At 34.4% G+C, this 21,595-nt stretch overlaps 1 protein-coding gene across 1 annotated transcript in view; it reads right to left on the bottom strand.

The window, feature by feature from the left end:
- LOC120767197 overlaps nt 1–21,595 on the bottom strand; it is a 46,557-nt gene that overhangs the window by 18,014 nt on the left and 6,948 nt on the right. Inside the window, exons 2-6 of the mRNA XM_040092998.1 lie at nt 6,463–6,878; nt 2,020–2,343; nt 1,751–1,934; nt 1,594–1,692; nt 28–1,530 (exon numbers count right to left, since the gene is read on the bottom strand). Of these exons, the coding sequence (XP_039948932.1) occupies nt 28–1,530; nt 1,594–1,692; nt 1,751–1,934; nt 2,020–2,343; nt 6,463–6,878 (2,526 nt within the window). The remainder of the gene's footprint in view (nt 1–27; nt 1,531–1,593; nt 1,693–1,750; nt 1,935–2,019; nt 2,344–6,462; nt 6,879–21,595) is intronic.

Below are 21,595 nucleotides of genomic sequence, written 5' to 3'. Positions count from 1 at the left end.
ATACATTTTTGTTAAACTTCAGTTTACCTGGCGACAGTTTGCGCAAGCCCAGCGCCTCTTTGATAAAGTGCGCGCTACAAATTTTGTGATTCTTGCCACGATATATTGCCGGATCCAGGCGCAAGTTATAGCACCAGCGTCGCAGCAGCACTTCATCGCGTGGAAAACGATATAACGATAAATTGAAATCGGATGAGCGCGTGCGCTTGCAATGTGGCAGACAACATTTCTTCTCCTCCAAATAGAATACGCCCGGATTATCGTGTATTCTGCCATATGGTGTGCCCAAATGTAGTGTGGGCACAGCCCATGGCTTCAGCCGAAACTTGCCAAAGCAGCGATCTTCAAAGTGACGACTGCAAAAATGACGCGGCTCCCGACTATTCACGGGTAAGCGCGCATTCTGACACCACTTTATGCGCGTCTTCATGTCATTGGGAAAATTGTAGAATTTGCAATTACTCTCACCACGCTGACTCGGACAGCCGGGCATGCTGCACTGAGCGCGCTCACCGATCGTAAATGTATTGGTGATCTCACGATTCTGATATAAATTCGCGACATCGTCATGACCCAAATTGAATGTGGGCACTGCCCAATAGCACAACGAATAGCGATTAATGCAACGTTTGGGAAAATGTAAACTACAAATGCGATATTGGTTGTACGTGGAATCGGGTTCCGGAAACATTTTGAGGTTATGCAACCATTGATGCAAATACTTTTCATCTTTCGGGAATGTAAAGAATTGCAGCGTGGGACTGGACTGCTTTGTGACGCCGCAATGGGGCACACAGCAAACGGCGCCATCCTCGCCGGTATCCACTACGCGTGTGCGCGACACTGCTGGTGTGGTGGGGAAATGAAAATTGCCAACAGGAAATGCTGACGGCTTATGATTGCTGCCGTTATTGTCATTGCTGTTGCTGCGCTGCAAACTCGAAGTGTTGCTGTTGGAAAAATCATTACTGTTGCCATTGCTGCCACTGCTGTTATTGTGCGTGCCAAATGTGTGCGAAGAGTCAGCGCTTGCGCCACCAGCGCCAAAGGACTCATTTGTGAAGTCGCCAAAGCGACCACGCTGGCGTGATGGTGAGGCCAACGTCGACTGTTGTGCGGCGCCTAACGGCGGTGGCGGTAAAGGTGGTGGTGGCAGTGGTGTCTGCAGCGGATAATCTGGCGTGCTATAAAGATCGGGTTCCACTTTTATTTCGGTTTTAATTTGTGGCATTTGAAATTCTGTTGTCGCGCTGCCGGTGGCACCAGTAATGCTGTTGCGGCGCATAAAATCTGGCTGAGCGGGCGTTGGCTGTGGTTGTTGTGGCGCTGCATGTAACGGTTGTGTTGGAAATGGTGGTGGATGCTGTTGTTGCAGATGTAATTGCTGTTGTTGACGTTGCATGTGTTGTTGTTGTTGCGCGAGATGTGGATGCATTTGCTGCGGTGGTAGCGGCGGATGTGGCGGGGCTGGGTGTTGATGGTGAAATGCGCGATTTTGTAGATATGAAGAGAAGCTATTGCTGTTGGGCACTGCAAAAACAAATTCAATTCATTATTATGTATATATATTTGTCAAAGTAAATAATGTATTACTTTCTATAATGCCCATGGAGCAGTCTTGTAGATTATAATTAGCCGAATGGGTTGGCGGCACCGGCCCAAATGGTGCGCCACCAGCAGGCATGACAGGTGCTGAAAAAAAAAAATTTAGTTCTCAACATATTATGGAAGTATGGAAAATTCTACACACCTGCAGCACCGGCGCGACGATAAAATTTCCCACAAAAATACGGCGCTTGTATGCGGTGCTGATGCAATTGTATGCCTGTGTGAAACCACAAACGGCATACCGGGCAATCATAGCGCGGCTGATTGCGATGTTGTGGCATATGCGCGAATAGCAAATCGCGACTAGCAAAGCCCGCCGAACAGACCTAAAGTGGGAGAAAGAGAAGGCATGCGTTGAGACATTTTAGCTTGTTGCTTTTTACATTTGGCTTGTCACAAACTGGCGCTTACATTACAGATATAATTGACATATTCGTGCTGCATGTACTCGTGCACCTCGCACAGTTCGATAGTGTCAAAATATTTGCCACAGTATTTGTGACAGAAATACATATTTTCGCGATGTAGTTGTTCGTGCGTTTGCAGCTCCTCGCTGGATGTGAACGACATGGGGCATATAGAACACTTGAAGTCATATTCGACAATTTCGCAGAGACTTTGAGAAACATGTTTGCTGTAGCTTTGCTTTTTGAAGAAGACCTGTTTGCAGCGCTGGCAAATTGGCAATGTGTCGGAACGTTCCGTTTGAACTTTGCGGCGTGGAAAGTTGAGCGGCTGTTCGTTGGATTAGATGAGGTGGTACGGTTATTAATAAATATTTACACTGAACGTAATTAAAATGATTGAAATTAGTTTAAAGTTAAGTTTTAAATTAAAAATATGAAAATGCATGATTTTTTTTTAAATAACAATCTTATATCTATAAAAAAAGAACGCTATATTCGACAATTAATAGACTTACTAAAACTTACTTACAAAGAAAATATCAGTTACGTGCAACTAAATAACAACGACACAAGAGTATTTTTGGATTTGTAGATTTTTTTTATCTGCATCTTAAATTTTGAAACTTTTTCTTGGCTACAAGAAAAGTATGGCAATATTTAAAACAAAACATACTTGTGTAACTCAAAAAAAAATTCCGTAAATACTAGAGTTTTTAATAATGGAAAATCAAAATGGTTCATGCAACTAATAAACAACGCTTTATGTGCTTTTAAATGCGGCAATTCTTAAAACAAAGTACAATATTTTTCAGCAAATTCATTATTGTCAATTACAGCTTGACATCAGCGTGGCACTAATTTTTGTTAAACGTCCTTTGGTATCACTTCTCTCTTCTTTTATGTTCTTTCCTACAATTTGTTGAAATTTTTTACTTTGGAAGGTCCTATACTTTTTCAGGAGAGGCCAACATTTTTTTGATATGGGTTCTCTTTTTGCATTCATTTGTTGTCAAGTGACTGAGTGATCATCGAAATCACCTCTTAATAGTGTTTACGGCTAGTGCGTTCTCATTTTTCCCAAAAGTCGATGCTTTAATTCCTCTTGGCAGTTATAAGTGGATCCTTTCAATCGCCCATAATATTTACAATCAATTCGTTTTCTCGTGATATCGTTTTACGCTTTATTTTTCTGAATGGAACTTGTTTTGTATTATTATTTTTATTATAATAATTGCATGCATTAAACGCCATCGCTTTCGAAATGTTTAGCGAATTTGCGTTTTCACCGTATGATAGGCTATTTTCTCTAAACTAAACGTTCACGGCCCTAGCATCTTCAGCATTAGAGTATTTTTATTTATCCACACTTTTTTCACAAAAATGATTAAATTTAGCAACTTTCAATTATTGTGCAAGCCATAGATATAATATCTTAATTTGTAAACAAAACTGAAAAATATATACGCGTTTAGATGCACGACCGCTTTTATCTCAATTTAATTAAAATTCCATTTCTCTGGATGAGAGTATTTTTGATAAGAATATTTAAATGCTGACTGAGAGAAAAACTTTCATGTGAAAGAAACTAATAAAAACATATTTTTTATTCCCTCAGCATTTTACCAATAGGTCAAAATATTTACAGGGGCATGTCGTTGTTAATTAGTAGTTAGTGTATGCATGTACATATATAAATGAATTAAATATAAATTAGTAAAGAAAATGTGACCAATATTGAATTACCAAATAAATTACGTATGAAAAAATAAACAATAATGAAAGTTATAAATTAAATAAAAATAATAATAAATAAACTAAAAATAATTTAAAATCAAACATTAAATTAAAAAAATAATATGAAATACTTAAAAAAAGTAAAATATACAGAAGATTTTTAAAGCGCAATAAGGAGATAATATAGAAAAATAATTTAAAAAGAAAACAAGTACTTTTGAATAAAAATAAGTAAGACATTAACATAAATAAAAAAAGAATTAAAATACTAGAATTGATACAAATAATAATAAAAGGAATTGCAAAATGAAAAGTAGTTTGGGTTTAAGTTTAAACGGTCAATCCTGTGACAAAAGCTAATAAGGTTCGCACTTGGAAAAAGTTAAGAATTTAAGAAGATAAGAAAGAGATAAATTTAATAACTAAAAATATGAGAATGAGATATTAAAAAAAGAAACAAAAAGTATATTTATTACCAAAAAACATACAACAAAAACCAAGGAAAAAAATTTAATAAAACATATTAATAAAATATAAAGAATAACCTAACCCAACCTAAGTAATAAAGATCTGTATAAAATAATTTTAATTTAATTTAATAATAATTAAAAAATAAATAAAGAATAAAAAAACTATAATAAAAATAAAACCTACAAGTGGCAATTAAAAAAAAATAATATTTGATAACAGAAGTTCAAATAATTTCATTAAAAATATTAAGGAGTTATTAAATAACGTAATACATATGTATGTATGTACATAATAAAAAGTTAAAGTCATAAAAATTAAAGTAAACATATAAAAATAAAATAAAAAGTTAAATTAATAAAGAAATGTTTGTATGCACTTAAAAAAAATAGTAACGAAAAATTTATATAAAAAAGAAAATTAAGAAAAAATACATACCTATTAAATATAAGACTTAGTTTAAAAAAAATAGTAATAATAAAAACTTAGCCACATTGAAATTGAAAACAAAGTAAAAATTTAAACTAAAACAAAATTAAATTTAAAAAAAATATGAAAATAAACAATTTTGTTTTAATATACATTTTAAGAACACTGTAATTTTTAATAATTAAAATAATAATAAAAATAAAAAAAACTTTTAAAATAATTGATAATATAACAAATTTTTGTTTAATTCCAAAAAATTGCCTCTTTCAGGATGACACACCTGCGGGCTCCTTTAGTAGAAAACAATAAAAAAACATCAATAATGTAAAACAAAATTATTAAACTATTGAAGTCATAAAAAATAACAGAAATAAAAAATTTAAAAAATAAATAAAAACAAAAAACTATATATGTATGAATATTAAAAAAGTAAATCAAAACTGTTAAGCATATTTTACCAAAATAAAATAAGTAAAAAGTAAGAACAGAGAAAGAAGAAAAACTAAAACGTAAACAACAATGCTAAAAAATAAATAAAATTAAAAATATAAAATATATTATACTATTCATACATATGTATATAATATAATATTAAACTAAGTTTAACTTTTTTAATCATAAAAAATTAATGTAAAATAAATTTAATTTTAATAAAATTTAAAAAAAATTAAAAAAATTAATGTTTTATAAGTTTTTAATATGTACATACATATACATATGTATATGTATATATGTATATTTTTTTTAATTACACTTAAAATTATTATTATATTTCATCATTAAAAATTCTTATTATTTCTTTAAGTGTAATTAAAAAAAATATACATACATACATATACATATGTAATAAGAATTTTTAATGATAAAATATAATAATAATTATTAAACTATTGTACACAACTTAATTGAAAAGGATACGAAATTAAAAAATTTCATAAAAATAAAATTCATATAAACACTAAATAATTAAAGAAATTTAATTAAAATTATAATTTAAAAAATTAAAAAATAAACATAAAAAAATTAATGCGTAAAGAAAAAAGCAATGCTAAACAAAAAGTTTTAAACTTAAAACATAATAGTTTTTTTAAGTTTTTAATATAAACACACAAATATATGTATGTATGTATATTTTTTTAATTAGATAATTAAATTAATGTATAAAATGTACGTAGAAAATTAAAAAAATTAATTCAAAAAGGAGAAAAATTAAATTAATATATTCATATAAATAACAATTAGTAAAAATAAAATTCACATAAATTCAAAAATAGTTTCCAAAAAATTTATTTAATTTTTTAAAAAATTAAAATTTGAAAAATAAACAAAAAAATTAATACATAACAAATTTAATTAAACAAAAAGTTTTGAAACTAAAAAATAATATTTTTTTATAAGTTTTCAATATAAATTAGACTTAAAGTATTAATAAGAATTTTTAATGATAAAAAACAATAATAATAATTCAATTAATGTACACAACTTGATTGAAAATGATACTAAATTAAAAAATTTCACTGAGAAAGAAAAAAAATTATAATTTTCATATAAATAAAAATTAAGAAAAATAAAATTCATGTACATAAATACAAAAATAAAAAGACAATTAATTCAAATTTGTTTTTTCAAACTATACCAAATAATAAGTTAAAACTGAAAATACAACAAAAATTAAAATATTTAAAAAAAAAATATAACTAATCAAAGTTTTCACTTATCAAGCCAACAAAAGTAATTGCTATAAAAACCATTGTGACAATAAAAGATTTGCAATATTTGCTGAGTTTCTAATGACTTAACTGCATTGTTAGCTCACCTTATTCTGTGACGCTTCCGGCATTTCCTCTTTTATATGAATTTGCGGTTCCAGTTTTACTGTTAACAAGCCGGCTTCGGCCATGGCATCGTGTGATAACATTTGCTGTTGCAATTGCTGCTCACGTTGTTGTTGTTGCTGCTGCTGCTGCAGTTGCTGTTGTTGCTGCAGATGTTGGTGTTGTTGTTGCTGCAGATGTTGCTGTTGTTGCAATGCATGTTGTTGATGTTGCAATTTCTGGCGCTGTTTTTGCTGTTCCAACAGTTGCTGTTGTTGCTGCTGCTGATGCTGAGGATATGGTTGCAAATGCTTAGGAAAATTCATATAACCAGCGTTAGGATTCATATTTGTGCTTCCTGTAGCAATGGCTTCATCGACCGTACTAACTTTATTGTACGCATCATCTGTGGGTTCGGCTGTGAAACATAGAAAATGAAAATCATTCGACATAGGACTCATTCGTGAGTTCGTAACAACTTGCCGAAGCCATACAGACACAGGCACACATAGGCATACACACATCCAAACAAAAAGCAAATAGATATCTTGAGTATACATACATATATATAATCGAGTTATAATACATAGACGGTAAGAGCGGCAAGAAAAGTTGCCATATAATCTAAGTATTGTATAAGGGAAGGCAAGTCAAGTCAAGGAGAGTCGATTCGATTCGAGCTGAGACGAGTGGAAGCGACTTGCAGGCATGTAAATGCGGGGTGAGAGTCAAAGAAGTCATTAATCAACAAAATTTTGTTACTTCAATTTCGCATAAAACACCAGCAACAAATACAGGCGAACAGCACCAATACACACACACATATGCATGCATACATACATACATATATTTAAACAGGCAAATATGTACGTTTGTTCGTTTGGCCTTGCGGTATGGGTGCAAACAACTACAAAAATATGTACGCTCATCAAAGGAAAAGGGATATTTAAATCCGGATAATGGATGAGATTGTTGGGCTTATAAGGGCACTATCGACCATTGCTATCCGTAGAATATTTAAGAAGATGTATACATAAGCACACAGCACATACAAAACAAACATTGGAATACAGTTTGTATTGTTGTAGCTTATCGGGAAGCAAGTGTAGAACGTTTTGCCTCCACACCCGAACAATTTATAAAGAGTTGAACAACAGAACTTGTATAATAAATTACAAAACCAAGATGGTGAAGAAGAAGAAAACAATAGAACACAAAATAAGGAAAAATGAAGCTGTGTAAATGCAGCTCAAGATTGCTGCCGCCTTATATATATTGCACATACATACGTAAATAATACATATTTACTCTAACACAGGTTCATAGCTAAATCGATAGTAATTTGCTTTTCCTAAAGGTAGTTGAAAACTTTTCTCTTCCGCTTTAGATAAAAATAAAAAGCATAGCAGTAAATTGAGGTTAGAGAAAATTGGAACTACCCTTAAATATTTGAGACTGAATTTGCGCTGTATAAAATTAATTTTGATGTAATCTGAGATTACCAAAAATCTTGAGCGTGTGCTTGGATTTTGTTCTGACGCCACACTGAGTTCTATAATGACTTATCATAGAAACCATCGCAGCAGCTGTATGTTCACAGATTGACACTGTGTTTGGAACTTTCAGCATCTCCATGATGATTTTCTGTATGAAACTGCAGGAAATTTTGTTTTATTTTGAATATTGACGAAACCAAGAGAACGAGATAATCGAATTATATTTGCGACTTTGTATATACATCTCCTCAGTGTTTACATTTTCGTGTAGCGAGTACAGTTGTGCAGGCATATCTTCTAGAAGGCGTTCAAGTTTAACATAAAGGGTGATCCATTTCGAGGTTTCGAACTTTTTAACGAAAAAGCACAGAAACTTCAAATTTAATGGGAAATGTTTATGATTATTCGAAAGAACATTCATTGCTATTTATTTTTTGAAGCTTATCTTTTTCAAACGTTGGCCGCGGCTACATCTCAGATGGTCGATCCGGTGAGTCCAATTTTCAATGATTGTCCGCATAGACTTTAGACTTAACATATCCCCACAGGTAAAAGTCCACACGATATTGGTGGCCAATCGTCCGGCCCAAAATGTGAAATTGTCTGCTCACCGAAGTGTTCTCTCAATAACTTCATTTATTGATGCGATGTGTGGGAAGTGGCGCAGTCTTGTTGCAACCAAATGTCATCGAGATCACGAGCTTCAATTTCAGGTATCAAATAGTCCGTTATCATGGCACGATAAAGGTCGCCATTGACGGTTACGTTCTCACCGGCACCATTTTTAGAGAAATATGGACCGTTGATTCTACCGGCCTTGAATCTCGCGTCCCAAAAACGGCAATTTTGCTTGTATACATACCCATTGAGCCAGAAATGGGCCTGATCGCTGAACAAAATTTGGCTCGAAAACGTCGGATCTTCTAATAACTTTTCAAAAGCCCATAGAGCCAAGTTATATCGCTTGGGAAGGTTGAGCGGCTTCAGTTCTTGCATAAGCTGTATTTTGTATGCTTTCAATTCAAGATCTCGACGTAAAATGCGCTAAGTCATTCCATACGTAAGTCCGAGTTGTTGCGAACGGCGCCGAATCGCCTCTTCACGGTCTTTGTGTGCACTCACAGCTACGACTGCTATATTTTCTTCACTGCGTGCTGGACGTGGTCTATTTGATCGAGTATTATCCAATAATAAACGTTAGCTCTCAAAATGGGTGATGTTGTTGAGAATAGTAGTTTCAGTAGGCTGATTATGTTGACCATAAGTTGATCGAAGCGCGCGAAACACAGAACGTGAATTTTCGTAATAAAGTTTAACAATTCGTAAACGTTGTTCATGCGTAAGTCTTTCCATGATGAAATGCCACACAATACTGAAAAAACAACATGACAGCTAGACACGACTCAAACGTGATCTGTCAAAAAAGCTTTTGAAAAAATTACCTCTACTTGGATAACCCGTTATACGCTATAAAAGTCCAATCCGAACAATTTATTCAGAGGCTGAAAAATATTTCTTCAATTAAAGAATTGTTGATACAAGAACTTGATTTGAATTGGCAGGTATATGCTTTAGTGAGCCGATTTCGGCGGTTCCGACAAATGTGCAGCCTCCTGAGAAGGAAAGAACGTGTGCAAATTTTCGGATCGATATCTCAAAAAAAAGGACTAGTTCGAGTATATGCAGACACACGAGCAAAAGGACATGACTAAATCAATTCAGCTCGTCACGCTGATCTTTTATATTAAGGTATATATATACATATGTACATATGTATATAAACAATAAGGTCTACCAACGTTTCCTTCGGGTATCGTCGAAACACTTAATATACGAGTACCTTTACCAGGGTATGCAAAAACATTTGCTTATGAAATTCTCAGGTATTTACAGTACAACGTCCCCTAACTACAGTTCTTCATAAAAATAAACTGCAGACTTAATTTCCGGTTTTTGAAATACTTCGTTAAAGTTGACAAGAAAGACAAACTCAGTTTAGACTGATTCCCGTCAAGATCATAAACAGCATAAATGAAATTAATTAGAAAACTTTTAGAATAAATGTCAATCAAGCTTTCCCTGTTTTTATTTTCTGTAAATTAGAATTCTTGATTCTAGTGCATATAAAAAGTCTGTAAGTGCTGTAATAGTCTTCAAAGTTGAAATGATTTAACACTTTCATAGAAAATCTTGAACGATTTTTTTAACGTCAAACGCCGATGAACTGTCATCCCTCAACTGCTTTTTTGACAGTTTGAAGTTGATTGATGAGGAAGGAGCAGGAAGAACAGTTGATAAAATGAGAAAATCGATAAAAAAATTTCCTAAGTTATTGTTTCTGATATGTGTTCTATGTGGAATAAAGTAAAGCTAAATATTTCGATAGGTTATAGCATTAAAAATTACATATTAAAGTTATATAATAGTCGGCTTTAGGAGTGTTCGAGAGAAAGGAATGCGCATTGGCAACGGCGAGTACCGCAATCCCAGTCGATGAAACGATGAGCTGTATGAGATATCTTGCGACATAGACATATTTCAGCAAATCAAGAGACATTAGCTGCGCTGGCATGTTGTTCGGATTGAAGAGAACACTCCAGCTTTGAAGGTTTTCGATTCAGTAGCCGCCGGTGGAAGCAGAAGAAAAGGAAGACCTCCACTCCGTTGGAGAGATTAGGTGGAGAAAGACTTGGTTGTACTTTTTTAATTCTTATTGCTCTTATGCTTGACTGAGGACGCTTCTTTTACTACTCCGATAGAAGAAATTTATTTTTTGTAATCTTTTTTCCAGAAATCAATGAAGTAAATTTTGATTGACATTAAAGATGATGTACTATATGTATAAACCACTAATCCAAAACTTAGGCTATATTCAAATACGTGTATCCTTAACTACCAACATATTTAAGTTCCTTAAGATAATAATAATGTTGCTTGAAAGATAAGGTCGAAAGAATGCTTCTTCCAGATTAGCTGACCAATTTCATTTAATTGAGAACATTAGCAGCCGTGGTAGATATTCCATCTTAATCGGTTGAAGATACGACATTCTCAGAGTTAATGAATTAATGTCTCATTATCATACTAAGCGCATGCTTTGAATTTTACTGCTTCAAACAAGTTCTGAAGGTAAGATCTCAGATGAGATAACCACAACCGTTTAATCAAGAATGATAGAAACCACGAATACGCCATCCAAATACAGATGTATGAGGGCTATAAAATAAAAAGAAGCAATATAGAAAAACTCTCGGGCTATAGTTTGGAAAATATGATGACAGTTTAGAAAACTGTTAAGGAGATCACCCGATTGTTTTTCAGCAATGTCATGGAATCCGAAGATTGAAGCAAATGCGCATATTTAGAAAAAAAAATTTGTTTCATTAAAATATTATTTTTTTAAAGCACCTATCTATTCAATATCTCATTAATATACATATGTATGTATATTTTTTCTTTAGGTTCATCAAGGATTTCATACTACCAAGTACCGTATGTTTTTTCGCGCGATCAATTTGCGGAATAATGTTGACATGATGGTTTATGGATTCTTTTCTGGCTATGGTTTTTGGGTTTTGATATGCTTTACAGAAAACTTGAACGCCGTAAGAAAGCAAAGAGATCAGAATCTGTACTTACTGGATACACTGCAACATACCTGGAAAGTGAACAATTTTGTTTGAACGCAGTTTAGAAACATATTTTTCCAACATCTATTGGGTCGTACACTAAGTAATATCGTTTGCTGATCTTATTGATTTTTTTCGCACACAACTTCACACTTGATCGCTTCATTGTTATATAAATATTTAAACAGCTGGTGCAGCGGCTTGTTTGTAATTTTTTTTTTTTTGGAATAGTGTATTTTTGGTGCCTTTTTTTGGTGTCTTTTCAGCATATTTTACTGTTTTACTATCAATATTTACATACATGTGTTCGGTGAAGATGTGTTGACCGTAACCAATGTCGAATTTCATTCCGGCAATTTCCATCTTGAGAATGCACCACGGACTGATAGGCCTTTTGAAGTCGATGTGGGAAAAAATAAAGTCGTTGGTCGCTGCAAATCGTCATCGTGTTATAGCATTGACAGACGGCAGCGTTAAACCAGATTAATTGCATTTTTCGGGATTAATTCAGGAGTTACCACAGCTAACTCCGTTGCTGAATCCAAAAATAACTCTCAAAATTTTAGGGAGTTTGTGAGATTTTCGTTGGCAACATTGTTAAAAATGGCCAATTTTCATCTATTGTGAATGAAATACAAGCAACCCTGACAGCTGTTTATCAAATTCTCAATATAATATCAATAAAACTTCTATGTTATGATGCAATTTTAAAAATAATGTGTTGATATGCTTTTGTAATAAAAAATGGTTTGGTAAAAATTGGTCGGCTAACAACCGTAATGTTTATCTTCTATCAATTTTCATTGAAAATATTATAAAAAAGACAATGAGCTGTTTATGAGAGTTTCAAACTCGCATAGCTGCCGTCTGTCACCTACAAATTTGGATCTGATTAAGTGCGCAGTTAATCCGGATTAACGCTGCCGTCTGTCAAGGCTATTAGCAACTCAAAAGTTTGCTGAAACATTAAATTTGTCGAAAACGACCATTCACGTTACTCAATTAAAAAAAGAAGAAATTCCTTAGCAAACGACCCAATATCTTAACTGGTAAAAACAGAACCATTTGGTTTTAGCCATCTTCATGATCCAGCATGTGTTACACTTTCTACGTTCCATACTATGGATACCTTTCAAAAAAGAAAAATGTGGTAAGTCATGGAGAGCAATAAAATATTGTACGAAAGAGATATAGAAAAAGAAGATGACTTGTGATTTCTCCATAAGTATTACAACGAAAAAATGCTTATTGTATTCACTGCTGAATGACACAAGAGAGAAATTTTTCGACAATGCATGCACATATGTACTACAAATTGCTTAAAAATTCCAGCTTCGCCAAGTCGACTGAAAAGAACATACAGAAAAGCAATTTGTGCAAAAACGTTCTGTTCTTTCGGTATTTTAATCTGATGAAATAAATTCCGACTTTATATTTTTCTGCAAAAACAATTTCCGAAACTTTTGTGAGTGGCTGGCCACCCTAACTATTCACAAGCTGTCATAATAATGAAGGATGATGCGCCCTATAGAATATTTATGTATATATATGCATATGTATGTACATAAAAGTCACAACATATTTCATAAAAGACTTAGTTAACATAACGGTTGTTTCTATTACGTTGGGATTAAAGCAGATATAAAAAAACTTAATGCATATTTTATATTGCACATGTGTATATACATATACATAAATGTATTTATATGTATATGAAAACACAACCATCTGACTATCTGTATTTATATAATCTCTAAAAAGAAATTAGATATCGAACCTACAATATCATAATTCAATAAAGCTTTGTGAGTATAACACCCTTAATATGTGATAAATACATTCCAAGAAATAAACATACATACCCATACTAAAGGAGTTTTGAACAGGTACAGATAAAAATTGTTGGCTGTAATGGCCTTCCATTTTTACTGGCGTCCGTCTAATCTGCAGAATGACGAAAATCGATTTATTTTTTGGCTCAAATTTAACCGGCAGTATTAAGTACCGAAAAGCTTGCACCGAAGTGCAGATGCTGTGTAAAAAATATTCTATCGCAACGTGAATTGGCTAAAAGCAGTATTTGTAAAGGGTGATCCATTTCGAGGTTCCCGAATTTTTTAAAGAAACAAGACAAAACGTTAACTTCGGCTGCACTGAAGCTAATATACCCTTCACAGGTGCATTTCATTTAGTAACTATGTGTTCAGTTTGTATGGAAGATATATGCTATAGTGAGCCGATCTGAACAATTTTTTCGGAGATTATATTATTACCTTAAGCAGTAATCGATGTCAAATGCCAAAGTTTTCCATACCAGCACTAGATTCCGATCGTTCAGTTTGTATGGCAGCTATATGTTATAGTAATCCGATCTAAACAATTTTTTCGGAGATTACATTATTTCTATGAACAATAACTCACACCAAATTTCGTGAAGATACGTTGTCAAATGTGAAAGCTTTCCATACCAGCACTAGATTCCGATCGTTCAGTTTGTATGGCAGCTATATGTTATAGTGATCCGATATCCGCAGTTCCGACAAATGAGCAGCTTTTTGAAGATAAAATGATGTTTGCAAAATTTCAAAACGATATCTTAAAAACTGAGAGACTAGTTCGTATATATACAGACAGACAAACAGACAGACGGACATGGCTAAATCGACTGAGCTCAAAATACTGATCATTTATATATATACTTTACAGGGTCTCCGACGCTTCCTTCTGGTGTGTTACAAACTTCGTGACAAACTTAATATACCCAGGGCATAAGGGTATAAAAACACAAAAACTTCAAATTTAATGGGGAATGTTTATTATCATTCGAAAGAACATTCGTAGGGATTTATTCTTTGACTGGTAACTAGCGAATGACACGCATGCGGCAATTTTGCTTGCTTACAAAAACGTCGAATATTCTTGGAACTTTTCAAGAGCCTATAGACCGAAGTGATGTTGCTTGGAAGGATCGGGTAGCTTTAGTCCTTAGAAAAGCTGTATTTTGTACGCTTTACATTTAAAATCTCGGCGAAAAATGCGCTAGTCCGAGTTGCTGCGAACGGCACCGAATCGAGTCTCTACGGTCTTCGTGTACACTCTCAGCTACAGCTGCTATATGGTCTTTACTTCGTACTTAACGTGGTCTATTCAGTCAAATTTTATCCAATAATGAATGCTTGGTCTCAAGGGGGGTGATGACTCAGACAAATCTTTGGGTTTGCATTAAGACAAAAACGCACCCGGAAATTGTAATTAAATTCACTGGGTAAACGATATTAAAAAAAAGATGTATTTTGCTAAGTTTGTAGGTTGGTGCCCTTAATTACTTTTTGAAACGTTGTTGAAACGTCCATGGTTTGCGACCGAAATGTTTGTTTACCCACGACTTCAAAGCAGCCTCCAGAACACTTTCCCGATAATATATCGCATTTACTTTGACGCCAGGCTCGATGAAAACAATTGGAGAGCGCCCATCTGCGGTGACAGCGGCCCAAAACATTATTTGTGGCGGGTGCTGCCTCCTGGTGGCCAACCGATGACTTAGATTCGCGTATGAACGGTCGGTCAAGTAAACCGTATTGTTTTGAGAGTTTACGAATTGCTCAATTGGAAAAATTTTTTCGTCAGAAAATACAATGTTCGGAATTTGATCGCTTTCGGTCAAGTCTTACTTGTGGCTGCTTCGGTGTGAGATCATGGGTCTTTTCGAACTTGTAAGGCTTGACCTTGAGCTAATTTTTCAATATGCGTCGGATGCTGCGGTCGGATATTTTCAGTTCTTTAGCCATTTGATTGGCACTTCGTCGTGGATTTCGCTCAAGTCGCTTCTTCACTTTCCGAACCATCTCACGTGACGTTGCAGTCTTTTGATGACCACCTCCATGGCGTTTTGCGATGCTACCAGTAATATTGTGACAAGTGATGGTGTGATAAACAAAACCTTTATTCACATTAAGGTGTTTGAGCTCACGAACAATTGCTGGCTGTGATTTTCCAGCTAAATATAAAGCAATCACACTATTACGTTTGTATCCCATCGCTGATCAATTTTTTTTTTGCGTTCACTTTTGGTAAAACGTTTTTGTAGACTTGTGAACAATACTCCGAACTGTCATTCAGCAAATTTATAAACAGCTGATTCCAGTGCGACAGCTGCGCGAACGGTCTGAAGTTCGAGCGCCGGACCCTGTATGCCAAATATGAGCGCGATCTGTCAACCAGTTTGTTTACAGCAGCTGCTGAAGTCGGTACATATTAGTAGTGCGTTGCGATTTCTACAATGGATACAAATATCTAACAAAGAATTTGTCTCAAATTTTGTATTTCTAACTAAATTTTGTGTAGGGAATCGTTGAGTATGTTGGAAAAGGCTTACGGTGATTCAGCTTTATCAAAAACACAAGCCTCCGAGTGGTATAAAGCCTCCAAAGATGGTCGAGGGATAATTGAAAACATGCTTCGTTCTGGAGGACCTTCGACCTCTTCAACTGATGAAAATATTAAAATAGTGGAGTATATGGTGCTTCAAAATCGTCAGACATGTGTTAGAGAAATGGCAAGATCTCTCGCGAGTCTGTTCGAATGATTTTGGTGGATATTTTGAGTACGAACGAAATTTAAAAACGCAATGAATACCATCGATCAACCACCATATTCACCAGATTTGGTTCCGGGTGATTTATTCTTGATCCTCAAGCTGAAACTGCCGCTCGGTGGAACCCGTTTTCAGTCGATCGAAGAGATAAAAAAAAAATCGTAGAAGGCCATCCCAGAAAGTGCTTATGAAAAGTGTTTCAAGGACTGGAAAAAGTCGTTAGCATTAGTGTATTACATCTGGTGGGGATTACTTTGAATGCGACAAAGCAAATATGATGAATAATTAATACTTTGCGTGTTATTTACAATTTTCGGATACCTTTTTGTCACAATGTATTGCAACACTCGGATCTGTGATCATTGTCAGAAAGAACTCTAGGTACTAGAGGAATATTATATGCCATACATAGTGGGGAAACTTAAAAAAAATGCAAAATTACACAGTACAACAGCTAATCGTAGCAAAAACGGCAAAAACGTATTTTTTTTTTTATGTTAAACTACGTTTTTGCAAAAATGTTACAACTAAGCGAAAAAACATCAAGATAAGGAAAAAATTTAAAAGATCATGAAAAAAACTGACACATACGAACGCCAAACCCTTTGATAGTTTTACTATACTGACCTAGTACCATCACCCTGACTTGGAATTTCTCACCCCCCAGACAATAATCCCAAAAATGTTCCACAGTGTTATTACTCTGGTATTTATGGACGATTTATAATACAGATATTGGACGCGATTCTTATAAATTTCTTATGAATATTCGATATATTATATTTTGGTGTTTGTCAGCTCTACTGTTGCAATCTGGCAACTGACAACTTTATCGTAAAGTTTGACCTTTTTGATGTTACAATTACTCAGAACGTTTTGACATACGAAAGCTATGTGTAACATACAAGTACAGTAACTTCAAATATTGATCTGGGGCAAAAATTGGAATTAAATCGCGAACATTTACGTGCGCATCAACTTAATTAAATTTTTGGCTATAAAGCTCCATCAAGGACTAGTACTTTTCAATGGTATGGTATTCAATCGAGGCCGTAGATCACTCCAAGACGGATTTCATGAATTTCGTCCAAAATCGGTTGTTGTTTCAAAAAATATTGATATTGTGCGCAAAGTAATATTGCCAGATCGTCATGTGACCTATCGTGAGATAGAGACAGCTACATATATGCATTCGTGGGACTATACATTCAATATTGCATTTGCATTTGACTGTAAAAAATATTTGTTCGCGTTGGAGTCCACAAAATTTGGCGATCGCTCAAAAAATTACTCGTGACGATTAATCGAGAGAAGTGGAAAAAAAAATACGAAAGTACTGCTTCGAAAGACGTCTATGAAATCGTGACAAATGGTGAAACGTGGATTCCATCCGTGGAGTGTTGGTCACCGGATCCACCGTATAGTCCTGACTTAAATAGATAGATAAAAAATAATTGAGCCTTTGGTCGCAGTGCAAGTTCTATTGTTCCCTCTACTATATCACATATGGTCAGAAAGGTCCAGTATTCCGAACAATTCCAGGAGTTTGTTTGTTGGGTACGACTGGGATCTGACTTAGGACCGCATGACTGCATTTTATTCCAGTACGAGATAAAAATAAACAAATTGTTCAACGTTTTTCGACACCTGAAGAGGCGGTTGATAGGTGCAGAACGCATGTTTTGGAGGAACCGCAATTGGAGTGGCTAATGTGAATCGACAAATGGTACAAACTCATGCAAAAGTATATATGTACATACATAGACCTTAACGGGGAATTTAAAAAAAAAGTAAAGTGATTTTCGTTGACTAAAATTTGTTTTTGTTCTCTAATCGCGGAGTACATATAAAAGGCAAAAATTTCGTGTATAATGATGACATAAGATCGGTTGAAAAAATGGCTCTTATTTAATGCAACAACTACTCTCGAGTAATGCCAAAGCAATTTGACGGTATACATAAAATCACACCATCTCAAAACACTCATATTAAAGCACCGTTATTTGATAGATACATATGTACATACAAAAGCGTACGAATGTACAAGTGGAACAGGCGTTACCTTATCGACAATTCGACAATAAACAAATCACACTGAAGCTGCAAAAGTAACGGTACGAGCAAGTAACAAACTAATGAGACAAAAACGAAAGATAAAGACAAACCAACCAAAATATGCTGAAACAAGTACCACTAAGCAAAACTTAAAAAATAAATTAAAAATATTATTATTATATGACACAAAAATCCAAGCAACAACAGCAAAAAAAAAAAGAAACAGATAACAACTGTAAATGTATATGTATATAGTTATAACAGTTGGATCGATTGAATGGCTATTTAAGGTGGCTGGATATATAAAATTAAATGACACTGACGTTGCGCGCAAACAAGAGGGCAAAACTGTATGATGTACGACGAGTACTACGATGCACGAGTTACGAGTACGGTACAGTAGATGCCAAGCGCAATGATTGCCCCAGAGCAGCTAACGAATAAGTAATCAATTTAGAATGTTTTTTGGTTTTTTATCTTTTTTTGAAAATTACTATACCTTATATTTTATATGATATGTATGTATGTATAGAGAACGTATGTATTTGTGTTGGTATTGTAATATGTATGGGTTATGGTTTCATAAAAAGTATCTAACTTACTATCACTCTACTTATAGCTATGCGGACAAAAGCGACGGACAGTACGTTGTGCCATTTGGTATAGCTGGATAGCTGGACAGCTGCAGAATGAGATAGAAATGTGAAAATTTTGCCATTTTATTACACAGCAAGAAGAACGATTTTAATATGATAATAATTATAATTTATTATACCATTTCGTATTGGCAAAACGAATGTGTGGGACGGGGCACATAATGGTATGGTATTGTAGGGCGGCGGACCAATAAAGAAACAAGCAACTATATCATATATACAAAGTATAGTAAGTTAGTTGGTATACTTACAAGCTACAATGATGATATGTAAGTATAGCTATGGATAGAGACTGAATACATTCTATTATGTTATGGAAAGTGTAGAAGACGACGTGTACAGAGGCAGGTATTGTACAAAGTACAGATACAGAGCGCAATGTAGTTGAAAGCACGTTGGAGCACAGAGCACAGAGCTCAGAGCTAACAAATCAAGCATCCATATACGAAGTAGAAGCAGCAGAGAGAAACGCAAACAAAAACATATTTATAGGTAGGTAACGAACGTCTACACATACTAGCTGTATTTATATAGTAGCTACATGCTATAGAAATAAAATACTTTGTTGAAGCGAATCCAGTTGGGTTGGTTGGTTTGTTGGTTGCTTGGTTGGATGACGATGATGACGACGACGACGACGTTGAAAGTTGATTGTAATGGCAGATAAATACGAATACGACTGTGTTGTGTCGACGACGATGGTAGAACGACGATATGAAACCGACCGACCGGCTTACAGACGACACGAATGCCGAAACAAATGTGAGAATGCTGTTTTGCGACGTAGCAACGTAGCAACGTGGCGGACATTAAATGGGAGGCGTTGGCACGCCACTGATTTATAAAACCAGCTAGCTAGCCGCCAGGCAAACCATCGAAACAGTCAGGCAGTTAGGCAATGGAGCCACAGCTAACCAACGAACCAACCAAGCAACGAAACAACTAACCAATCTATAAAATCAGCCAACTATCTATACAATACACAGTTAGTGTGTACCCATACAATGTTGGATACTTTGAAAACTCGCATTACAGATGCACGCATACAGACATAAAAATTATATATGTACATATATCCATGCAGTTAGAGATAGAGGTATGCATACAGCCAGCCGAAAAACCGATGTTTGCACTTACTTATTATATGAATGTAGAGTGCACTTGGACTCATCGTATAAGTCGTTATAAGTAAAACGCTCTATAAAGCGAACATTATACTGTATATAGGGAGACTTTATGTATTTACAGATGTCGCTGTGCGGCAATTCGTGTAAATATCTCTACAAAATATTGTATTTCGATGTGCTATGTGTAACAAGCGAATGTATCTACTATATAGGTATACATATAAGTATATCTATAACAAAATCTATACATACAGCCAATGTGGTTATAATCCCACTTGGTTTCGAAGCGTAATCATACGTTGAAATCTATGGAAACTATGAAAAGCTTTTGCTTGATTTTGGTTTCTTTCTTGTTTTCTTTTTTTGCACAATTTATTACATTTTCTGCAAAATCATTACAATTTACTTTCGTGCGTTTTGCCTTCGGTTTGGGTTTCTACCATTTGGGTCTGTTCAATTTATACTTTATTAGGAATAATTACGATGGTATATGGGAAAAAGCAGATAAAATAAAATGTGTTATGTATAATATATGGTAAGGAGTGTATATGGTATAAGGAAGAGTGTGTGTATGGAGTGCAGTAAGACGTAATCCCATTTGAAATTTGTACGGGTGCTGTGAGAGAAACCTAAAAACACAAAAAGAAAAAAGAAAACACAAGCGACCCAAGCCAGGCGTATGGCATGCAGAGCGTAAATAATGATGGGTTGCTTGGATAGATGGAGAAAGATGGAGTTGGATGAGCAACATAAAGTTGAAAATAAAGCTGAAACCAAAAAACACAAAAAAAAAACGAATGCAAAAAACACATACAGAACACGAGCAAGAAAACCAGCACAACAACAAAAACAAGAACGTACATATATATTAAGTACACAGAGTATGACTATTGAAATTCAACGAGCAAGTAAAACTTTTCGAACAAACTTTAATGTAGTAATTGAAGAAGATGCCAAAGCGAAGCGCACACAACGCTTATATCATATGTATTGCGTAATATCTATACAAATATAAATATATATATAGCTATAGATGTTATATGGAGCATTATTATATATCTATGTAGCATAATGTCGACTATAGTCAACGAGCGAAAAACGACAATGCCGAAGCATTATTATAATGTATTGGTTTGTGCCGAGGGTTGGGTCTTGGCGTTGAAAATACCATTTTGGTATAGAGCAATAATTTCCACTACTTGTTTTTTATATTTTTGCACTAACGTTGCTCTGTGTAGATTTTTCTGGTATACACATTGTAGAATTTTGTTAATTTTTTGTTTGACGTTGCGTGGAAACTATCAGAGAACATGCAGAAAGCAGAAGAGACATCTTATGAAGAATTAAAATTTGATATTGATTGTTTAACAAATGATTCTATACAAACAGATATACATACATAATATATGTATACATACTATACATACATATATCTATATTGTAGAAATCCTATAATATGTAATAGCTTTTCAATTCGTGCACTAGAATTCGAACTCCGCTTATGTCATTAGCGATAAGGAACGAAAGAAAAAACGAAAAGAGTGCAAAGATAAAATTTCATAAATGGAATACTTTGGA

Source organism: Bactrocera tryoni, chromosome 2 (assembly GCF_016617805.1).
Source record: "Bactrocera tryoni isolate S06 chromosome 2, CSIRO_BtryS06_freeze2, whole genome shotgun sequence".
NCBI classification, from domain to species: Eukaryota; Metazoa; Arthropoda; class Insecta; order Diptera; family Tephritidae; genus Bactrocera; species Bactrocera tryoni.
The sequence above is the reverse complement of the archived record's forward strand: the minus strand, read 5'-3'. Positions and strand labels throughout refer to the sequence as shown.